At 40.5% G+C, this 21,104-nt stretch overlaps 1 protein-coding gene across 1 annotated transcript in view; it reads right to left on the bottom strand.

Moving 5' to 3' along the window:
* Positions 1–1,182: 1,182 nt before the first annotated feature.
* Hmgn3 (high mobility group nucleosomal binding domain 3) overlaps positions 1,183–21,104 on the bottom strand; it is a 35,194-nt gene continuing 15,272 nt past the window's right edge. The window contains exons 2-6 of the mRNA XM_045160044.1: positions 13,823–13,873; positions 6,355–6,384; positions 3,402–3,452; positions 2,147–2,260; positions 1,183–1,658 (exon numbers count right to left, since the gene is read on the bottom strand). Coding sequence (XP_045015979.1) covers positions 1,620–1,658; positions 2,147–2,260; positions 3,402–3,452; positions 6,355–6,384; positions 13,823–13,873 — 285 coding nt within the window. The 3' untranslated portion in view covers positions 1,183–1,619. The remainder of the gene's footprint in view (positions 1,659–2,146; positions 2,261–3,401; positions 3,453–6,354; positions 6,385–13,822; positions 13,874–21,104) is intronic.

Here is a 21,104-nt window from a genome sequence, read left to right as displayed (position 1 = left end):
TGGGGAAAGGAAGATTTTTTTAAACTTCTTGCTTTATGAATTATGGTAGCATCTGATATTTCCTAAAATCACTCATAATTCCTAACATGTAAACTGATGGAGATTCTAGTACAATTTTGATAGGACAGCAACCAGCAATGCACTTCAATTGTGTATTAACAGAATATTGAACATATTTTTTGTAAAGCAGTCACAGGATACCAGATGCTTTTCCCTGAGGGGAAAGTGGTTTTTAGCATGACATAAGGTACATTTCATAACAAGAAGCCAAGGAAAATAGATATGGTAATGTCATACAATGTAAGCAACTGACAGACTTGGGACAATGACACAAGTTCAAATGCTTAGCCTCAAAATATATACTAGAGGAGGGATCTTGTTTTGTTGATGATGACAACATACAGGCATTTAAGCTGCCGTGAGTCCCTGAGCAATGCAGCTATTACTCTTCACTCTAAAAGATGTGCATGTCCATCCAAGCAGAATGCCCAGCATTCAGCTTTCCCAGGGTGCTCACTTGTGGAGAACCTAAAAAACTTTGTCTAGAGAATAACTCCTCCCTTTCCACAACTGTCATGTCATTCCATAGGCAAATAACAAGATGAAGATGATGAAAAGATGAAACGATGAATCCTGGATTCTCCCCTTCCAGGATGTCACACACTCCCATTTTCTCTTCTGGAAGAAGCTCTCAATAACTCACTGTAACTCTTTCCTGGGCTGACACAAGCTGCAGAGTGGCTATGAGAGGTGCACAGCTCTCACAGCCTGGGAGCCTATCAAATGGAAAAGCCCTTCAGTGTCAATATGATCTAGTGCTGCATTAGAAGTGGGAGATTTTCAAGGTGGGAACGTATGTTATTTTCTTCCTTCTAGCTATAGTTTAGTAGAACTCTGTTTTGTTTCTAAGAACTTTCTAAAACATTAGTATTTTACTAACTTTTACTACATATGCCAGTCACTCTTGTTATGAAGTGAGTTATATGTTAGATTCTTCACTAGTGGTCACAAACACTTTATTAAAATGACAACAATGTTAAGGATCAGAAAATTGGGGAAACAATCCTGTTCCCCTTTTGAGAGGTATTATCATGGTGCTGACTCTAGAATTCTTTATAAAGTCATCGGCAATAATAAAATGGAACGCTCCTTAAACTTTATAAAGCTACAAAAGGGCAGGTATTCTGCATCAAGAAAACCTTTTATTTTAAACCACAGTCAGCAGGTGGCCACAACTATCCATATTTCATTAAAATCACAGAAAACTTAGGTACAAAAGCACCACTGATTATTGCTCTAGAGAAACAGCATGGAAAATTCAAAACTGCACAGTGAAAACACCACACTATACACAGGACTGAATTTTTAAAGCAAGGGTGTGGGATGCTGAAATGATTATACACAAAGCTTCCAATATTAAACTGATAATATTTTACTTGAAGCTGGTGGAAATTTCAAAAAAGCATGACTATAAGAGGGCAAGATGTCCATCTTTATATATATTTTGTGTCAACTAGTAGAGTCCTAAAAAATTAGCATTTACAAAATACTTGGTAAAAATAGCTCTTAAAAGTTGTTCCAAGAGGTACATAAAATCAACCCCAATTTTTCATGACAATTCAGTCTCCCCTGTTAACTATAGGTTCAGTTTTCTGTGCCTGTAAAAAAGAAAGAAAAAACCAACATATTAAAAACATATACAGTTACCACAACTACTCTAACCACAAACACACTTTTGAACATCTGCAATATTTTTTTCCAGCTCTGCTATGCAACCTACCTCAATTCAGAGAGGAAAGCAGACAAGGCAGGCATGCGCTATGCCAACACTTCAGCACACTTACTTTCTTATAGTAGCCTTACCTGCATGCTGCACTGCTCATGATAAGACACACACACTATCTGATTCTAGTCACTGCACACATACCCTTCACGCTCACTGTTTCAATCTGCCCCTTTACTGACAGTGTGCTGGGAGGGGTACTTCTGGAGGCTGAGACATTAACAGTTGAGCGAGAGATGTGGATCTGCAATAACATTCCAGGCAATAAAAAGAGACATTATGAACATGCTACCATGGGCTGAAGGATCTAGCAATTTCTTTCAGACACTGATTCGGTCAGTGGGAGGTATTTATGGAAAGTACCTCTTCAGCCTTAGTTTCACCATTTTCAGATGGTGCAGTACCTTCCTGTCCAGCTTCCTGCGTTTCCTCTTTCTTCCCTTTACCGCCTCTGCTAATCTCTGTTCCAGGTTCTTTCTAACGGAAGATCAAAGCACAAAGAAGGAGCAGTTAGACATAGAGTGATGCTAGCTAAAGTCAATGAGCCACTTGGAACACAATAAATAGAAATAGAAATAGAACACTTGCCACCACAGTGGTCTTCAGGGGAGAATGGGAACCCAGTATTTCTGGCTTACTCTGCATTTCCATTAACAAGGTAACAGGCTGCTTGGAAAGTCTGTCACACAGTCAGTCCCTTCTGTGAGAAATGAGCTGGCCACCCTCATGGGCCTCTCTGGAGCCACATTTCTACCAGGATGACAAGTGACTGCAGTAAAGAGCATCAGTATGCTGCTGAAGGAAGCAGGCCTTGGGAGACGCTCAAAAGGGGAGGGGGCTTTGGCTCCCACTTTCTGATGGGACCCTTCAGGTAGCCTGCATGACTAGAATGCATATAACTGAAGACCCAAATGAAGAAAAGGTAATTTTAAGACCAAGCCACAAGTAGAGACCTCTGCTTCTGAAATCATGAACTCACACCCCTACACACAATTTCAAACAATACACAAAGGATGATGTAGTGCAGAAAAGCCACTTTAGGGAAGTTTCTTGGTAATCATTCACTATAGTTTCCTCATCTACAAAATAGAATATTTGTATCTAAAGTAGGATGTTCAGATCTAACTCCATAGGGTTGAGGTGAGGGCTACAGGAGTAAGGCAGTCAGAACAGCTTCTGTCAGAGTCACAGGGCTAGTGTTCATGGTTTGTTTGTATTCATGATCATACTGATCAACGGGCAGCTTTGTGAGGTTGGAAACCCCTCCCTTGACTGCTGGCCTTGGGGGCAGCTGCCAGGCCTAGGTTCACCCACACGAACATGCCGTGAACCGCATGTTCTGAGGAAGCTTCCAGCCCCCTGATATGGTGCTTCTCCGAGCAACCTGCTCAGCCTCCTGCGCCTCATTGACCAAATGGAAAACACATTCCTGCTAACACATAAAACAGTGCTTTATGTCTTTAAAGAAAGCCCATAACAGTGGTAATGGCTTTCTGGTCAGTACATTTTAGCTTAAATCATTAAACATGATCTTTCCTTGGATGATTTTTGGATATGGAATTATAATTTATTCATTGTTTGAAAGTCAAAGGTGGGAAAGAGGGGGAATACCTCTTACCTTAGCAGATGTTTTTCTTGGTTTAGGCTCAGGTTTTGGTGGAGCAGGTTTCTGCAAAGGCAATTTAAATTTTAGAGATACTGAAACCCTGGTTCAGGAGTACCCAAAGGAACACACAAGGACTGAAAGGGACAGCCACCAGTCCTGTGCTTTGTTCACCTGAAACTCGTCCTTGCATTGGGTAACTGTATACAGATCTCAACATTTCCTAACTGTTTTCATCCTAGGTTCACAAGAGAATGGAAGGTGGGAAGGAAACACCCACTCATTAGCCCCATCCAGGACAGCTTTTGGGGTCAGATAGAAGCTTCTCACTAAACTCTCTATACTTCCATTTATCGCTGCACAGGACAGAGGAATGACACCAACCCTTTGGCCAAATGTCTCCATGCATTCTGTCCTGCTGGCCTTCTCCAAAGGGTAAAAATCACAGTAGCCCTATAGCAAAAGCCCATAGGCCACCAAGACTGCATGGTCGGTGAAGGCTTTCCAAGCTGCGTTTAGATACCACCCTTTGGACACAGATTTCAGGGTCTGCAACCAGGCATCTTCCTGTTTCCTCTTCAACATGATCGGTTCATGGTAAGAATCTATGCCACCAAGACACTGGGCTCATTCATCTCCAGAGATTTATATTAAGAATGTGACTATAGTGCCTGTTGACCCTGGAAATCTAAGATTTTTCACCCTCTAGGAAACAATTTTCTTCCTGTCTTGTGTGGTCTTCTGTATATCCAGTGAGCAATGTCCAAGGCTATGGTCATGGTCCTGCTTGTCCCAGGATGCACCCCCCCCCCAGCCCAAGGGCCTGAGACCAAGTACCACATGGGGATGTTGGGCAAGAGAACCAGTTTAAGACACAGGTACTCCAGGTACTATAAGACAAATATTTCTCTCATAGAGCTAGAAAAAAAAGTGTCCATTTCTTCTGGGATGAGAAGAATATCTCCCCTGTGAAGATCTTCTAAATGCCCACTTCTCAGCAACACTAAGAGATTCAAGGTTCAGAACAAATCTATCCCTTTTCATCAAGGGTATAGAGTGAACTTGGAGATTAGATCAGTTCTGGAAGTTGTTTGTTAGGAATGACCGACCTTTCAAGGTAGGCTAGTGGTACTTGCCTATAATTCCTCTTACTCAGGAGTCTGAGACAGGAGATATCTGTAAGATTTAATTTAATTTAATTAATGTATTTATTGGGGGGTGGAGAATGGGAACAGCAGGGCCTCCAGCCACTGCAAACAAACTCTAGACAAATGCACGACCTTGTGAATTTGGCTTATGTGGGTACTGGGGAATAGAACCTGGGTTCTTAGGCTTTGCAGGCAAATGCCTTAATTACTAAGCTATCTCTCCAGCCCTTCTGTAAGTTTGTCTTGTTTTGTTTTTTGAGGTAGGGTCTCGCGGTAGCCCAGGCTGAACTGGAATTTGCTATGTAGTCTCAGGGTGGTTCTGAACTCCCGGGAATCCACCTACCTCTGCCTCCTAAGTGCTAGGATTAAAGGCGTGCACCACCACACTCAGCCCTTCTGTGTTTGAAACCAGCCTGCACTACAGAGTGAGTTACAGGTCAGTCTTGGAAAATAAGAAATGTCTTCATTGGTGATTTTACCCTGCTAAGTCTGCAGGCTCCTCCCCAAGTATAGGAGTTTCTATGGCTCCTAAGTTTGATGACTTAAAAATTTGTTATTCTGTGTCTTATTAATATATGCATTTTCTTGATTTTCATCAAATAATTACCTTTGATATTTCCTATGAGATAGATCTTTCACCTTGATTCAGAGAAAGGAGGTTTTATAGTCTAATCTTCTGGCTTCAGATGAGGCTATGGTTACACCATAGGAAATACTCAGTGAAAGAGGCTTATATTTCTGGTTCCAGGCACTCAGGAAAAGCCTTCTTTTAAATTATGAGTTCCTTTAACTCACAGGGGCCATGCCCTTAATGGGCTAGAGATTTACAATAGCTCTTTAGTCTTTCTGCTTTTTTATTTATTTATATATTTTTTTGAGGTAGGGTCTTGCTCTAGCGCAGGCAGACTTGGAATTCACTATGTAGTCTCAGGGTGGCCTCAAATTTATGGTGATCCTCCCACCTCTGCCTCCCAAGTGCTGGGATTAAAGACGTGTGCCACCATGCCAAGCTCTGCTGACTTTTGCTTGTAATGTTTTATGGACTCATGTAAAACACTTCTCAACTCATGAAAGGCATGAATGCCCACTTCTATGCACATGCATGGCTGAGGGTACAAGTCATGCCTGCAGGGTCTGTGACATGCAGGATGAGGTGTTTGCTGTCAGCCAAGATGCCAGTGCCTCCTACCTTCTCAGGGGACACATTAAGACTGTATGAATCTTCTACCAGAGTCAGATTGGTCTGTTTACTGGTAGAATGAGGAAGATGAGAAATGGAACAGACAGAAGCCAGCAAGAAGCACATTCAGACTGGTAAGAAGGAGCCTCCCCTGCCCATCCTGCTCTGTTCTAATTCTTATCTCCAGTGGGAGATCCCAGTGACAAAGCAGAATTATCACTTTCTCACAGGCATTCAAGGTTTGGAATGTAGCTCAAGATTTAGAGAACTTTAGGAATATTCTGATATAGGAATAAAATATTCTGAAGAATGGGTTGTGGACAGAAAATCAGCATTCCAAGTCAATTCAGAATAACAGAAACAGAATTTGAAGACGAGGTTTGCTTAATGCACTTACTTCATCTCAAATACATAGCAATGCCAATCTTCATGGGCTTCACCGGACAGCCATTCACTGACGTGTGTTCAAGTCAATTGCTTGGCTACAGAGATTCAGTTTGCTAGAAGTTGTTGCCCCCAAGTAATTTTTAAAAGCGAAGCAAACTCAAGGAAAATATCACCTAATCCCCCCCTTCATGGCTTTGCTTTGGACAAAGGGAACACATGAGAAACAGAATCAAAGGGCCTCTGAGGTACTTACTGCTGACAATCTGGCAGAGCGTCTTGTAGGCTACAAAAGGAATAGAAAAATATGTTTTTGTAATTATGCACAACCACGTTGATTTTGAAAATTAATTCTACATATATCTTGCTTTGTCAAAAGAAAAAACGTATGACGCCACATCACACTCTCCAGATCAGCACAGTGAAACACCTGCCAAGTCCTGTGGATACTTCAGAGAGTGTTTCTCAAGCGATGTAGGCCAAGGTGCTGGAGAGACAGCTCAGGCAGTAAGTGCTTACTGTGCAAACATGAAGACATGAGTTTGATCCCCAGGAAACATGTAAAATTGTCAGGCGTGGAGGCCACCAATGTTTGTAATCCCAGCACAGGGGAGATGGAAACAGGCAAACACATGGGCCTCACTGGCCAGCCAGTCTAGCCTACTTGGAGAACTCCCGGCTGTTGAGAAAGCTTGCCTCCACAAAGGTGGGTGGTATCTGAGAGATGGCATCTTTATGCAAATAGACATGTATATATGCACAGGTCCACATACAAATAAGAGGTGTAGGCCTTTCCTAATTGAGAGTGCGAAGGGAAAGAAAAGAAAAATAAAAAAAAATTCTGACCATCCTAAACTATAATCTCTTATTATCAAGTTGGCAGTAGGACCATTGAAGTACCTTAAGAAGTGGCCTCTAGCTACAGAGGCCCCTAAAACAATATAGGCTATTTTCATTGTTCTTGGTTGCCCACCACAACTAGATTCTAAGTCCTCAATGCTGAAGAAACTTTATACTTTGGCTGTGGGCCTCAGAGGAACTGGGCTAGTACTGAGCTGGAAGTTTCTTCACTGCCAGCAAGCTGTCCTGGTGCCAGAAGGTATGATGTGAGTTGCTAGAGGAGAAAAGTCCTCAAGAGTCCTATCCAGCTATGGACCCTGTGTACTCCACAACCCACAACCAACCTACCAGGCAAAATGTGCCCACTTATGCGTTAGAAGCATGAATATTAATGGGAATAACAAATCACCTTTTGATTGGATTTGATTCCTGATCCATAGGAAGGAAGTTATGCCTGGTACTATAAACTTAGCCAAAAGCCTGTAGCTAGGAACAAAGGTCTTAGGTGGGAACCTACTATTTTTTATTATGCTAAACAGACACATGTCAAGCTACCTTCTAAATATCTATGTTCCCATAGATTAGGACTGCTCTTAGTCTCAATCACAGATGTTTCTTTTTTGCAATGGACAGAGGTTAACACAGACATAAATAGCTGACAATCTGCCAATAGTAAGTAACAACTGTGTACTTAGGACACCGCAACCACCCCACTCCAAGGCTCAGGGAACCTTAGAGAATAGGATATGGATAGAAGGAAAGAGAGGGAGGAGGGGACGAGGGCTGTGGAATGCTGTTTTCTGGATATGGTATAGCCAATAGCTGTGGTTTCCTGCACAAACTGAACCTGTCAATACTCAACATGATGGGGGAAAGTTTCGTGAGATCATGTACCTCCCATGGTAGCTAATGGCAGCTAACAATTGCTGGGAGAGGGGGAGTCATCATATTCTATAATGTGTAGCCACTGCTAAGTTGCCCATTCTCCAGTAAAGATCCTCCTATTCATGAGCATCCAAGCAGCCCTGGTTTAACTCAGTGAGTCAAAAACAAAACAAAACAAAACAAAACAAAAAAAACCCCCATGAAATTAGGAAGAGGATTGATTGGGAAGAAAAGAAAAGAGCTTTAGTGAGAGGGAAGGGGGATAAAATAAGTAAATTGGGGAACTAAGACAAAAATATATTACATTATGAAAGTGTCAAAATTAAAACAAAATAAATGGTCTCCAGTCTTACTCTTGTTCCTTAAAATGTAACCAAAATCTGTAAGTTAATAAAAGTAGAGACTTATGTAACTGCATAGAAACCAGTAGTATTTCCTCACCTGTGCTATGCTATAAAATAGAGTGACTATAAATGCCAAATAGTTAATAAGAATTTTTTTAACCTCAAACAAAATAAACACTCATCTACCAAAAGCATATATGTTCACTAATCTTTAATGTCAAAGCTCAGAAGGTTGAATTTGGAGGTTATTTTTTCATGAAATGCTTTCTTCAAGGATTATGCAGGTTGAGAGCCAATGACATGGTAAAGGAAATGTAGCTGACAGGCCTGTCCTGGGCATGTTAACAACGTCACACAGCATTGATGTTCTACTTGCTACTCAACAGAAGCCAGCTCCTCTAGGGACTTCACATTCTGAAACTACAATTAACGTTCTTTGCAAATGAATACTTCCCCCGTTTTGTCTGTTTCACTTACTTACTAATCTCTAGCAGAATAGTGGACTACTCAACACAGTACAATTCAAAGAACAGCTGGTGAATAAATGACTTCAAGCTTTCCCCCATCCATGTTGGTTTATGTAAATACTGACACATTATTATTGCTTAAATGTTTCAGGTAATCTTGCTTAAGGAGGTCAGCAAGAAATGGTCAGTGGGAATCCACATCATGATGAGAAAAACTGTGGAAATTCTTGAAGCCATGTTGAGGTCAGTCTATGTCAGCCAGTCAGGCCAAACTTTAAGAAATATTGTTCACCATCTCAAAATAGCCAGAGAAGGTAAACTCATCTTCTTTAAACAGAAGGAAAGGAAGGGCCAGAGTCTCTATGAATATTTTAACCTTGAGGGTCTTGGGGGAAGATCTGACGTGGACTTAGGTCAGCCAGCCCAGAGAATAGGATGGCATGCAGGTTAAGCAGTTGAATGGCATAGAGTCACCTCCCAGAAAAGCATGTAGTAGTCAGCACACAGCTCACAACACAGCCCAGTGGGCTAGCCGGGGGGAGGAGAGCAGGAGAGCGTGGGTCAGATTCTCCACAGGAAGCACTGTGCCTGCTGTGATTATCACAGGCGCATTCATGGTGACACACCCACAAGTCCTTAGGAATCATGATTTGAATCCTTAAGTGCCTTTCTGGGGATGGTCGGTCACATGAATTGGTTATCACTGAAGAAAGGCAACTATCACTACAACTGCCCAATAAGTAAACATCCTGTGCTTCTTCAGTGTGCTTTCTGAGTGCTTTCAGAGTGCTGGAGCACCCACTAGTCAACACCAGAGATTAAAGCCTCTGTGTGGCCTTCAGAGAGACCCCCTCCATGACACCCCCCCAAGGGGAAAAGCAGCAGCCTCTGGTGGGAAGAGAATGCCTGTCTGGTTGGCTGCTCACGTATGTGCACTGTGATGGCTTTACCTCGCGCTTCACCTCATCTGTCTCATATCTGAATCCCCAACAGCACCACTCTCTCTCTATTTCAGTAGCACCAATGCCTAGCAGGGACCTGCAGTAAATGAAAGAAGCACCAGAAAGGAGAAAGCTACTTATTTATAGAATGTTAGCCATTCAACAAAACTGCCCATTACCAGTTGTTCTTCGCAAAATCTTATTAAAGAGAGGCCAGAAAAAAGTGAAATATTCCCCAACTGCGACATTCTTGCTCCTGTCCTTGCCTCTCCAGGCAGGCACTTGAACATGTTAAATAGGCTGAGAAATGACAGAAAGCCTTTTGGGATTTCCAGAAAGACGTTCCAATCATAGCACAGCTCCATAGGGCTTCCAGCTGTTTGATCCAAATGTCTTAATTCAGGTTCAGAACAAGAGTTCCAAAATAAAAATGCTTAGGAAATTGAAACAAAAAGCAATTCCCTTCTATAGGCTATCCAAACCAGCCAGACTCTAAACAGTATATGCTTTACTATACGAGCCTAAAATTTACCAGCTCTTCTACGTCATAAAAAGAGACTTACTGAAACTTCCTTTTCAGTAATCATCATAGGAGATTTTTGTTTTCATTGCACAGGGCGAAGGCTGAGACCAACCTTTCACTCTGTCAGCATACTGCTTATGCATGCAAGCATGGATGTCTTCCTGGAACGTCCCATCCACTTTCACAGCCTCACAATGTACACATGACTGGGCTAAGTTTATTGGCAATGTACAGGCTAGTCTGCTGTTTATTCCACTTTGAAACACCAGCATTTGAAGTATTTGTTCAAGATAGCCTGGTGGAGTAGGGTAAAGGGAAAAAAAGATATTAAGCTCTTGATTTGCTGAGTAAGTATGAAACCTTCAGGAAAGTGGTCAAAGGAATGATTCTCAGAAAGGGAAGACAGGTTTTCACAGTGACAGGTCACCATGAGAGTGTCAGGATAAATGTGAGGGTTTTCACCATAGGTTGTTGGTTCTGGGAACATTAGAGTGACCCAGTAAGCATTCATTAACTCACTGCTTATCCCTTGATAGGAGAAACATCCAATGAAGGCAATTCTGAAAGACATGGAGTCTATCTTGCTACCCCGCTTGCAAAGCAGCCTTCAAGTCTGTCTCACAATGGCACAGTTCAGAGGGAGAATTGCATTCTAGTAGGATCGCTTTTGCTTCAAATGTACAAACTTTGAAAGTATTCTTACTCCCACAAAATGTCTTTTTGCATCTGAGCCTCACCATATAATTTTAAAGCAAAACTTAGGAGTCGAGTTGCTTTGAATTCTCAAAACCTAATGGGAAGTTAAGTTTTTAACTGCCTTCTTTTCAAAACTAGGGAACAAGGAAATACGTACATGACAGTTTTGTTGGGGTAAATGAAGAAGACCAGGAAGAGGAACCTGGATGACACAATTCTATGACTGTAGCAAAAGGAGCATGGGGTCAGGAGACCAGACGTCTTTCCTGGTTCTGCTACTGGTAATTTGCAGAAATAATGTGGAAAATCACATTATTTCTCTGAGAAGACTGTTGCTTGAGTGATGCAAGGATAATCACATTTGCCTATCAGTGCCTGACGTTTTTTTCTTCCTTTTCCCTGATTTATTTATTTATAGCAAACATCCAATGATTTAAACTTATTCATTTTCCCCCACTAAAATGGCAGCTCCATTATGGTAAATATTTTTGCTGATTTTTCAGGGCTTGAAGTATCTACAAGTGCTCATACATTTTTTAAGGAAGGAATCTGGGGCTATGGACGTGGTTCAGAGGTAAAGCATGAACTGAGCATGTGAAAGGTCCTACTTTCTACCAGTAGCACCCCAAAAAGGAGAAGAAAGGAATGTGTTTTAGGGTTTTTGTACACAGCAGGTGAAATAATGAACATGAAGGGGCTTTGTAAGCTCCAGAAGAATGATTCTAACTTATTTTGTACACCAGTGATTATCCAAGTCTCCTGAAGTACTTTACTCTGCACAATGCTCTCAAGTACACAGCAATGCTGGGTAACTGTCAAAGGAAGCTCTCCTTCTGTCACTGTGACATACTCGTCATAATCAGGTCTATGCATACTTAATGACAAAACTGAAATTCAGTTTGAAGTGAATTTCAATTCAATGGAAAAAAATCAGTCAACAGATTTTTTTTTTTTTTTTTGAGGCAAGCCCAACAGACTGGCCTTTTTTTTATGACTGGGGAGAGAGAGACAGAGAGACAGAGAGAGAGAGGGGGGGGGGAGGGGGAAGGAGGGAGGGAGAGAATTGGTGCATCAAGACCTCCAGCACCTGTAATCGAACTCACACGTGTGCACCATGTAATGTGCATGTGTGAACTTGCGCACTAGTGTCACCTTGCATCTGGCTTATGTAGGACCTAGAGAGTCGAACGTGGGTCTTTAGGCTTTGCAAGCAAGCACCTTAACCACTAAGCCATCTCTCCAGCCCCAGTCAATAGCTTTTAACAATATGCCACTAGCTAACTGACCATTGCAAATTTCAAACATATATGCTGATGGCCTGGAGACACATAGTATGTTTGCATCTGGACTTCACTTAAATGACAGGTAAGGAGTATTACCTAGAAAATATTTTTGCTAATAAGAATATAAAAATACACAAAATATGTAGAAACAACACAATAAACCACAAGAAATATGAAGACTAAAAATCCTTGAGCTAGCAACATACGTAAGACAGTCACACAAGCAGAATACATGTGACTTCTACATATATTCTAACCAGGCTGCTTTGCTTCTAGCACACAGGGAGCGGGAAGATGTTCTATACCAAACACCTCCTGAATGTGTACTGAGCCTCTAGGCTTTCTGACTGACTGATCAACTTAAATGTCAGCCCTCAAGGGGAAATTCTTTTTTTCAGTGTCCAAATCTAAAACCATGAAGGAAGGTTAGTTACACCATTCACAAACTGTTCTAAAAATTATGTCTTGTCATTTTTTTATTGGTTCTAGCATGTGTGTGGTGGCTTGACTTTGGATTACAAATGTCATGATTATTCTAAATTGCTAACAGTTAACTGCTAACACATAAATGACAAGGGCAGGTGGCTGTGTTTGTTTTACTTTTAAATTACTTCTTTATAGTTTCTGTCAAAGATTTTCTAGTTGGAGGAATGAGCTCCTGAAGGGATTTTGGTATCATGGCAAACTCCTCTGAATTATTAACCATAACATAAATCACCCCATCAAAGAATCTGTAGCTGGATATTGTTTTTGTCTCTCTCATGACCCCTTTTAGTTTCTAAGTTCAAGTATAAGAGTCAGTTTCCCACACACTGAAAAGCTCTATAAAGGGAAATAGCTGTCATCAGAACTACATCTCATGTTCCATGTTTTAAGTCATCTCTTTTTTGATGCCCATAATATACCACAAAGGTCCAAATGTGTACCTGTCTTCCCAATTCCTAACCTTTTAAAAGATTTCTATACTTAACACAAAGCATTTTGAGTCATTGCCTAATGAGTCAGTTACCTCAATACCATATGTTTTCCCAATTTATTTATTTTGTTTACTTGCATGCGTGTATGTATGTGAGAGAGAAAGAGAGAGAGAAGGGGGGTGAAACAGGCATGCTAGGGCCTCTTGGGTCTGCAAATGGACTCTAGATACATGTGCCATTATGTGCATCTGGCTTTATGTGTACACTGAAGAATCAAACCCAGGCTAATGGAGCATTGCAAGCAAGTGACTTTAACTGCTGAGACATCTCCTTAGCCAGAGTTTTCCTAACTAAAAAAATACTTTAATATTTTGACATATTGTCTACTTATAGTTTTTGACTTTAAAGATGAATCCTCTTAGGTGAATAGAATCTAAAAGGGAATTTATAATTTACTCACTGGAGCACAAAATTTATGACATCAACTGCCTTTCATTTCTTGTTATGAAAATCAGATTCTTTTTTTTTTTTTTTGTGAACTTATCTATTATCTTGCTCTCTGCCCAGAAGGAATTCTTAGCATCCACTTTGATAGATAGCAGGATCAACAGGTAGAAATTTAAACAACAGAGTAAATGGGAAAATGCCTCAACAATGTACTCAGATGAAGTGTACCTAAGCTAAGGGACCTGCACAAGGGGAATCATATCTCTGCTTATGTAGTCTCGGCAATCTGGTTTATAATAGCATTCCTTCACATGCAGACAATTCTAACAATATGAAACACTTCAACTTCCAGAATTCGGTAGAAACTGAAGGCATACTCACCTCCGGTTTAGTTAGTTTGGCTCCATCTTTGCCCTCTGCATTCTCTGGAGACTAGAAAGAAAACATTCAGAAATTGTACTTAAATTAAAAATCATATCTAAGAAGATGATTAGACTATACAAGGATATTTCTATTCCTGGGACCAGACAAACAAACAGATTGTTTGCAGGAAAAATACGTTTTGCAAAGGATATTCTTCCCATACATATGTGCACATGCATACACATCCAAGGCATGTACCTGTGCAACTATGCTACCCTTAAAATAAGATCGAGGAAAGAACTGCTATTGACCTCTTGTTTGTAGTGTCCACATACTCTAAGCAATTTTCATTTATCTTTGAGGAGTTCACTAGGACTCAGCAGTCAGTGGCAGGGTGCCTGGGAGACAGCCTCTGTTTCATTTGCTTGGAGGAGTTACTTTGCCCCTTTAAGGAGATAGTAGGCTGACAAAAGTGTAAGCCAATCCCAGAAGCATATTTTCAGCCCCTATTTGCCTGGCTTTGAATTCCAGCACGTTTGTTGATATGATTTGATAAATTTACCACAGGCTGCTATTTTTCCACCATCAGTTCCAGCATTGTTTACTACATTCCCAGCCAGCCCTAGCAGGACAGTCAGGTACCCTGCCACTCTGAGCTGATTTGCCTCTAGATTTTGCACCATGACATGGGATAGCACTTCCCACTCCTGTGACAGCTCAAACCTGACAGGAAATAAGGGTTGTATACAACTACAGAGAAATATACTTCATACTCCCCTATATTTCTAAGAGTAATGTACTTTACACACTTCCTATATACCAATGCATCTACTGACTAAGAGTAAGGAATATTAAAAACAAGAAAGCAAATTAGAAATTAAAATCTTTCACGTATTTTACATTAACATAAAAGTGGAAAGTCAGTACTCACTGTGCCACAAATGGGCAGCAAGATGAATAAATAGGTCTTTAGAAACAATACCAAGTGCAAAGTGACATTTGTCACAATGTTTGCTTTAGAAAAAATAGAATAGCTACGCAGTAACACCTCATCTTGTCAGATGAGAACAAAATTTACAAGATCATAAAACCACTATTTGGTGGAGCTGGTAACACTATAAATTATTCTTCTCAAGGAAAAATCTGGGAAGGGCACAGAAAACTCATCAGACAATGAGCCAATAAATCCAATTTTATAAAAATTTGAATTTTTGCAGGGTCTCTGTAAAAATTGGTTCAATTGTATAATTTATAATATGGAATAACTGGAAATAATATCCACATACAGTAAATAACAGAGAAATATTTAAACCATGAAACTTAAAGCAATTGGATTAAAAGTAGGCTATCTAGGGATGGAGAGATGGCTCAGCAGTTAAGCACTTGCCTGTGAAGCCTAAGGATCCCAGTTTGAGGTTCGATTCCCCAGTACCCATGTAAGCCAGATGCACAAAGTGGCACATGCATCTGGAGTTTGTTTGCAGTGTCTGGAGGGCCTGATGTGCCCATTCTCTCTCTCTGCCTCTTTTCCTCTCTGTCTGTTGTCCTTAAATTAATTAATTAATTTAAAAATAGTTATCTAAAAAAATAGGCTGTCTGGACACATGGAAAAATCTATATAGCATCATTCTAAATTTAAAAACTTAGATAAAAAACAATATGCAACATGTAGATCCACTTAGTCTTTGGGAGAAACAAAAATTTTTCAGGACAAAGGACCCAGGGTACATTCTCTTTTCCTTGGAGCTTCTCTGCTTGCTATACATGGCTTAGCAGTCCCTGTTCTTCAGAATCCCCCACACCTACAAGGTTATCTCCTGTCTCCCAAACAGATCAGCTGATCTTTGCTCCTCATGGAACCTCCTCTGTCCTGAAGAGAAACAAGTTTTCTTTTCTCTGTTCCCCCCTCTTGCCCAGGACTGCATGCTTTACAGCACTTGGGTTGTTATCAGTCAGCTGAGTTCTGGACAGCAGAGTCCCAGCAGGTCTGAGCACATGAAAAGGAGCCAGAAAGGGACCACTGGCTTTGCCCACTCTTGGTTATAAGCTCAACACTGCTGGCCTCACAAGCCATTTGGGTGTCTAGGTGTGCGGGGCTCCCATTCATAGCTGTTGTCACTCAGTAGCTGTCAGTCAGGGATGGCTCTGCCTGTAACTGAGCAGCTAAGGGAGCAGTGTACAGCTATTACCACAAAACCTACCATTAACAATTTCCTTTTCAGTATTCTTCTATGCTGTGTACTAGTAACAGGCCATATGATTGAGAAATCAGTCTTTAAACACAGATCTAATAATGTGTATATTAAGTGTACATTAAAAAAAAGAAACTTGGAAAAACAGTGCATTAAAAGTAGGAATACTGAAACTGTTGGTGCCTTCAGATGCATAAACTGTGAGATTGTAGATGTGACAAACTACAACTCTAGACAAAGGGTTCTCTGGCAGTCTCTCCACAGGGGCTTTCCACCAACAAGCTCAGACACATTTATAGCTAGGGACACCTGATATTTAGTCTGGGGTCAGTGTGCCCCAGTATCATGAGTACAGGATGTGGGCTCAGACTGGCTGGAATCCTGGCTTTCTATCAAGGGGCTGTATGACCGGGGCCTATAACTTGACCATAGGCTCAGCCTTTTCACCCATGGGTGACTGACGGCAATGGCAGCAAACCAAATATTGGAGAAGGCAGTTCATAAACAGAAGTGTTAGCCGATGCTAGGCAACAGAAAACACAAATGATATTAAGCAACCTTTTAAATACAAAGTATAAGGTTATATTGAACAGTCTTGAAACTGCACACATTTCCTTATATAGAGAGTCTCTGAAAACTAGCCATTGTTTCTATCACAAAGAGTTAACAGGCATACTGTTTTGAGAAGACCACTGGCCATCTGATCACATATCCTCTCCGCTCTTGGCCACACTAACAGTGGGAACAAGAAGGAGGGCACATACGGCATGAAGGGACTGGAGCAGAAGCCCAAGTTTTTTGTACCAAGGGGTTGTGAGGAACAAAGGCAAAGAATGGAGAGTATGAAGGATCAGGGGTGTTTTCAGGTGACCTTAAATGCACCACAACCTTCTAGAGTGCTGATGTGCTGGGTGAGCACTGAGAGGCTACAGAGACTGGAACTGCACATGGGCTCTTGTGTCATTTCCTTGAGCACAGCAGGTTTATACAAATCAAGAAGAAGCAAGAGCATTGTGGTAATTAGAATGTATGTCCCCCATAGGCTCAGGTGTTTTATTAAAGCTTATAATTTGGATTTCCAGCTGCCTGGCTGGAAGAGGTGTCACTGAGAGTGGATTCTGGGATCCATCCCTGAGGTGTCTAGGGGCAGATCTGAATTCCAGCCCAAAGGTGTTAAGAGAGCAGTTTGAGCTCTGGGGTCCTGCTGCTGCTGGCTTGGTTGCTGCTTTTGGTGTTTGCTGGTTGGAGATGGTCTCTCTCTGCTTGGATACATGGAAGCAGCTTCTCCTGCCACTGATGGAACTTCCCCCTGGATTTGTCAGGTTGAAATAAACCCCTTCCTCTCCTAAACTACCTGGTTTGGCTGTTCATCCCAGAAATATGAAGCTGTCTACAACAAACATCAAGACACCAAGAATGTGACCAGCCACAGGCTCTGAGCTAGCCAGGGTACTGAGATGAGAGCTGCTGGGGAGGTTGGGGATACAAAGGATGGCCAGGTTGAAGGCACAACAGAGGCTCTGGGGAATCAAGGCACCTCTGAATGCTGATCCAAGAGCAAGTCAGAAGCAGGAGGATCACTGGATACCCAGTGACTAGTCAGGACAGAGAATCAGCCAAGAGGCACAAAAGGATTAGGTAAATGAACACATCTCATCCAAAGCAATTTCAAAGGAGCAGCTAACTTTGTTCAGACACAAGCCAGCTACTCTGCTGTATGAATGGAGTTGACTAACATCAACCTATATAGGATGAGTTACTTATTAACCTGACAGGCACTAGGAAAGAATTGGATGACATGCCCCAGAAACACATGTTAATTCCAAATCAAGGTTTTGTAAATCTGTTCCAGGTCCTGTGAAGTTCTAAGTGAGCTAAAGAGTAAATACCATAGCAGACTTTAGTGTTTCCTGCTGGGAAAGCCAACTTCTTAGCTCAAGGTGAGGCTCCCCAATAACTGATGTCACATCTAAGATACCTCGAGATAATTTTTTGCTTCACTGTCAGAACCAGGGTTTATAGTTTGTCAGGAGCTAGGTGGTATGCTGCATGTCCACATGCCAGGGCTGAAACAGTATTTTCCCCCACAGGCAGGACCAAGGCCAACATGGAAAACCCTTTGTTAGTTCTCGACAAAAAGTGACTGGAGTCAACTTTATTGTGTTTGTTTTAGTTGCATCCTTATGTAGGCAGGGATAGCTAATGTATGCTGTGTGCCCCATTCCAGACCTGGGTTTTGTTTCTTGGAACCTCATTTCTGCTCAAGAAGAAAAATTAATGTGATGGGAGAGGAACACTTGCTTAGCCACATTTCAAGACTTAAAAATAACAGAAGAGTATAGGTGCAGCCAACATTTACATAGATTTACATAGCAATATGATCCTTGAAAGAGACACACAATAATCTAAGAACACAGAAAACATGAAAATTCAAGGATGTTAAAAAATATGTGGGAGGCTGCAAGATGGCTTAGTGGTTAAGGGCATTGGCTTGCCTGATGGTCCAATGTCAATTCCCAAGCCACCAACCAAAGCCAGATGTAAAAAGTGGTGGAAGTGTCTGGCATTTATTTGCAGCAGCAAAAGGCTCCAGCAGACAAAAATACACACACACACACACACACACACACACACACACACACACTTTCTATTTAAATGGGCTATGGATATAACTCAATGGTAAATCACTTGCCTACCACACACAGGCCCTGAGTTTGACCTCAGCTCATAATAAACAATTGAGTTAATAAATAGTTAATTTAAAATTAGAAACAACCCACATATGCATCATCAGAATAGTGAAATCCACTGTGATATACAATCAAACAAGATGTAGCAGTGAAAACAAATGTAGGTATGCACACCAACATGATAAACATCATATAATATAATATAATATAATATAATATAATATAATATAATATAATCAATATAATATAATACAATACAATACAAAAAAAGGTATGGAGTGGTTCTTAACGAAGTTTAAAGTACACATAAGAATTAGCAAGAAATAACTATGAAATCAAGACAGGTTACTTTGGGTGAGGAGGAGGGTGGTTTGAACAGGAGAAACAAACTCATTGGGAAATATTATATTTCTTAGGATGAATGGTGACTACATTGGTTTACTATTTTTATTTAAATCATATACATGTTTTATATTCATGTCTTTCAATTACAAAATATAAGAGATTCAAACAAAATAGGCTAGAAGGAAAATCAAGTAATTTTTTTTCAAGGTAGGGTTTCATTAGCCCAGGCTGTCCTGGAATTCACTATATAATCTCAGGGTGGCCTTAATAAACTCACGGCAATCCTCCTACTTCTGCCTTCCTAGTACTGGGATTAAAGCCCAGCTTCAATTAACATTTTTATAGTACATATTCTGAAAATAAAAACTAGCTTTGGTGGGGGTTAACAGGAGAAATAATTAACTGACACAGCCAACTGAGGAATTAGCAACACAGAGTAAGTAATGAAGAGATGAGTACTATGAGGGGGAGACCAGGAGGCAGGTGGCTCACGGAGGCTTGACATGCATCTAACCACCGGCAGGAGCTGAACACAGGGGAAGCAGCAAGAGTGCAGATGCAATGGCTGCATACAAGACATACTATAATAAAACTAGAAAAGCAAGGAATGGAGGAAAAATTCAAGTCATGCATCGAGCAGCATATTATAAAGAATTACTTCTACTCTAGCAATTATAAATATTACAAAGTACTGCTGTGTGTAAGAAAACTATCTACTGAGGATTCCATACTACTAAGTATGATAACTCTATCATTCCAGAGCCTTTCAGAATGCAAGTACTGAGAATTCACCACCAACAGAGCCTTTTTTTTTTCTTTCAAGCAAAGGTCTATCATTGAAGAATCTAACTGAAGAAGAAGAATGAATTCACATGGAAGGCAAGCAGATAGAAATGATGTGAAAACAAACAGGCAAACTAAGGACAACTATAGATAATGCTACCTAGAAATATACAGGTGAACTTAGCATTATCTACCTAGACATATGAAGGTAAACATAGCATTACCTGCAGATAATGCTACCTATTACTGACTGTGTTTGAAAGAAGTTTTCATAGAAATTGTACAGCAGTGCTGACCTACATAATGTTACACATATAACTCATGTAATTTCAGATTTTCTAAGAGCCACATTACCAAAGCAAAAAGAAAATTGGAAAAATTATAACATTTTATTCAACTGAATATATCTAAGATAATTTCACCATGTGGTCAGCATATAAATTATAAATATGATATTTTACAAACTTTTGGTACTAAAATCCTTCAATCTGGGATGTATTTTATGCTTAATAGCACATCTCCAAACACCAAGGTTTCATTGGGAACATTTGATATGTCTTGCAAATTCATATTTTTTATATAAGGTTATTTTAAAATTTATAATAATGTAATCTCTTAATTTTAAAACTTAAATTGATTAAACAAACTGGAGGCTTCATCCCCTCGTTCTTTCTAAATGCTCATTAATCTTCAGCCAGTGGCTACAGTATGGGACAGCAGGGCTCTAGCCAGAAACAATCACAAGAAATGAGATGGACAGGGAAGAAATTATATTTACCAGGGCCCGGGTTTTCTTCTGGATGGTAACAGAGAAATAACAATTTTCATCTCTCTTAAAATAAAATTCAACAATTATTTTAATTTTTTTTTCAGAACAGAAATGAGATCTTCCAGGTGTGGTGGCACACACCTTTAATCCCAATACTTGGGAGGCAGAGGTAGGAGGATCGCCATGAGTTCAAGGCCACCCTGAGACTACATAGTTAATTCCAGGTCAGCCTGGACCAGAGTGAGATCCTGCCTTGAAAAACAAAACAAAACAAAACAAAACAAAACAAAACAAAACAAAACAAAACAAAACAAAACAAAACAAATGAAAGGAAGGAAGGAAGGAAGGAAGAAGTGAGATCTATACATGTCCAAATCAGGAAGGGTGGAAGGAAGCAAATTTGACTGACAAATGGTAGAGTAGAAAAGGGAAAGAAAAACAAAGAGGTAAAAAGAAAACTACCCACCACATCTTTAGAAAGGTCTAAATCTATCAGTCACCACAATATATCTAAAAAGTAT

This window comes from Jaculus jaculus, chromosome 10, assembly GCF_020740685.1.
Source record: "Jaculus jaculus isolate mJacJac1 chromosome 10, mJacJac1.mat.Y.cur, whole genome shotgun sequence".
NCBI lineage: Eukaryota > Metazoa > Chordata > Mammalia > Rodentia > Dipodidae > Jaculus > Jaculus jaculus.
Note: the sequence above shows the minus strand (reverse complement) of the source record. Positions and strands in the feature narration are given on the sequence as shown.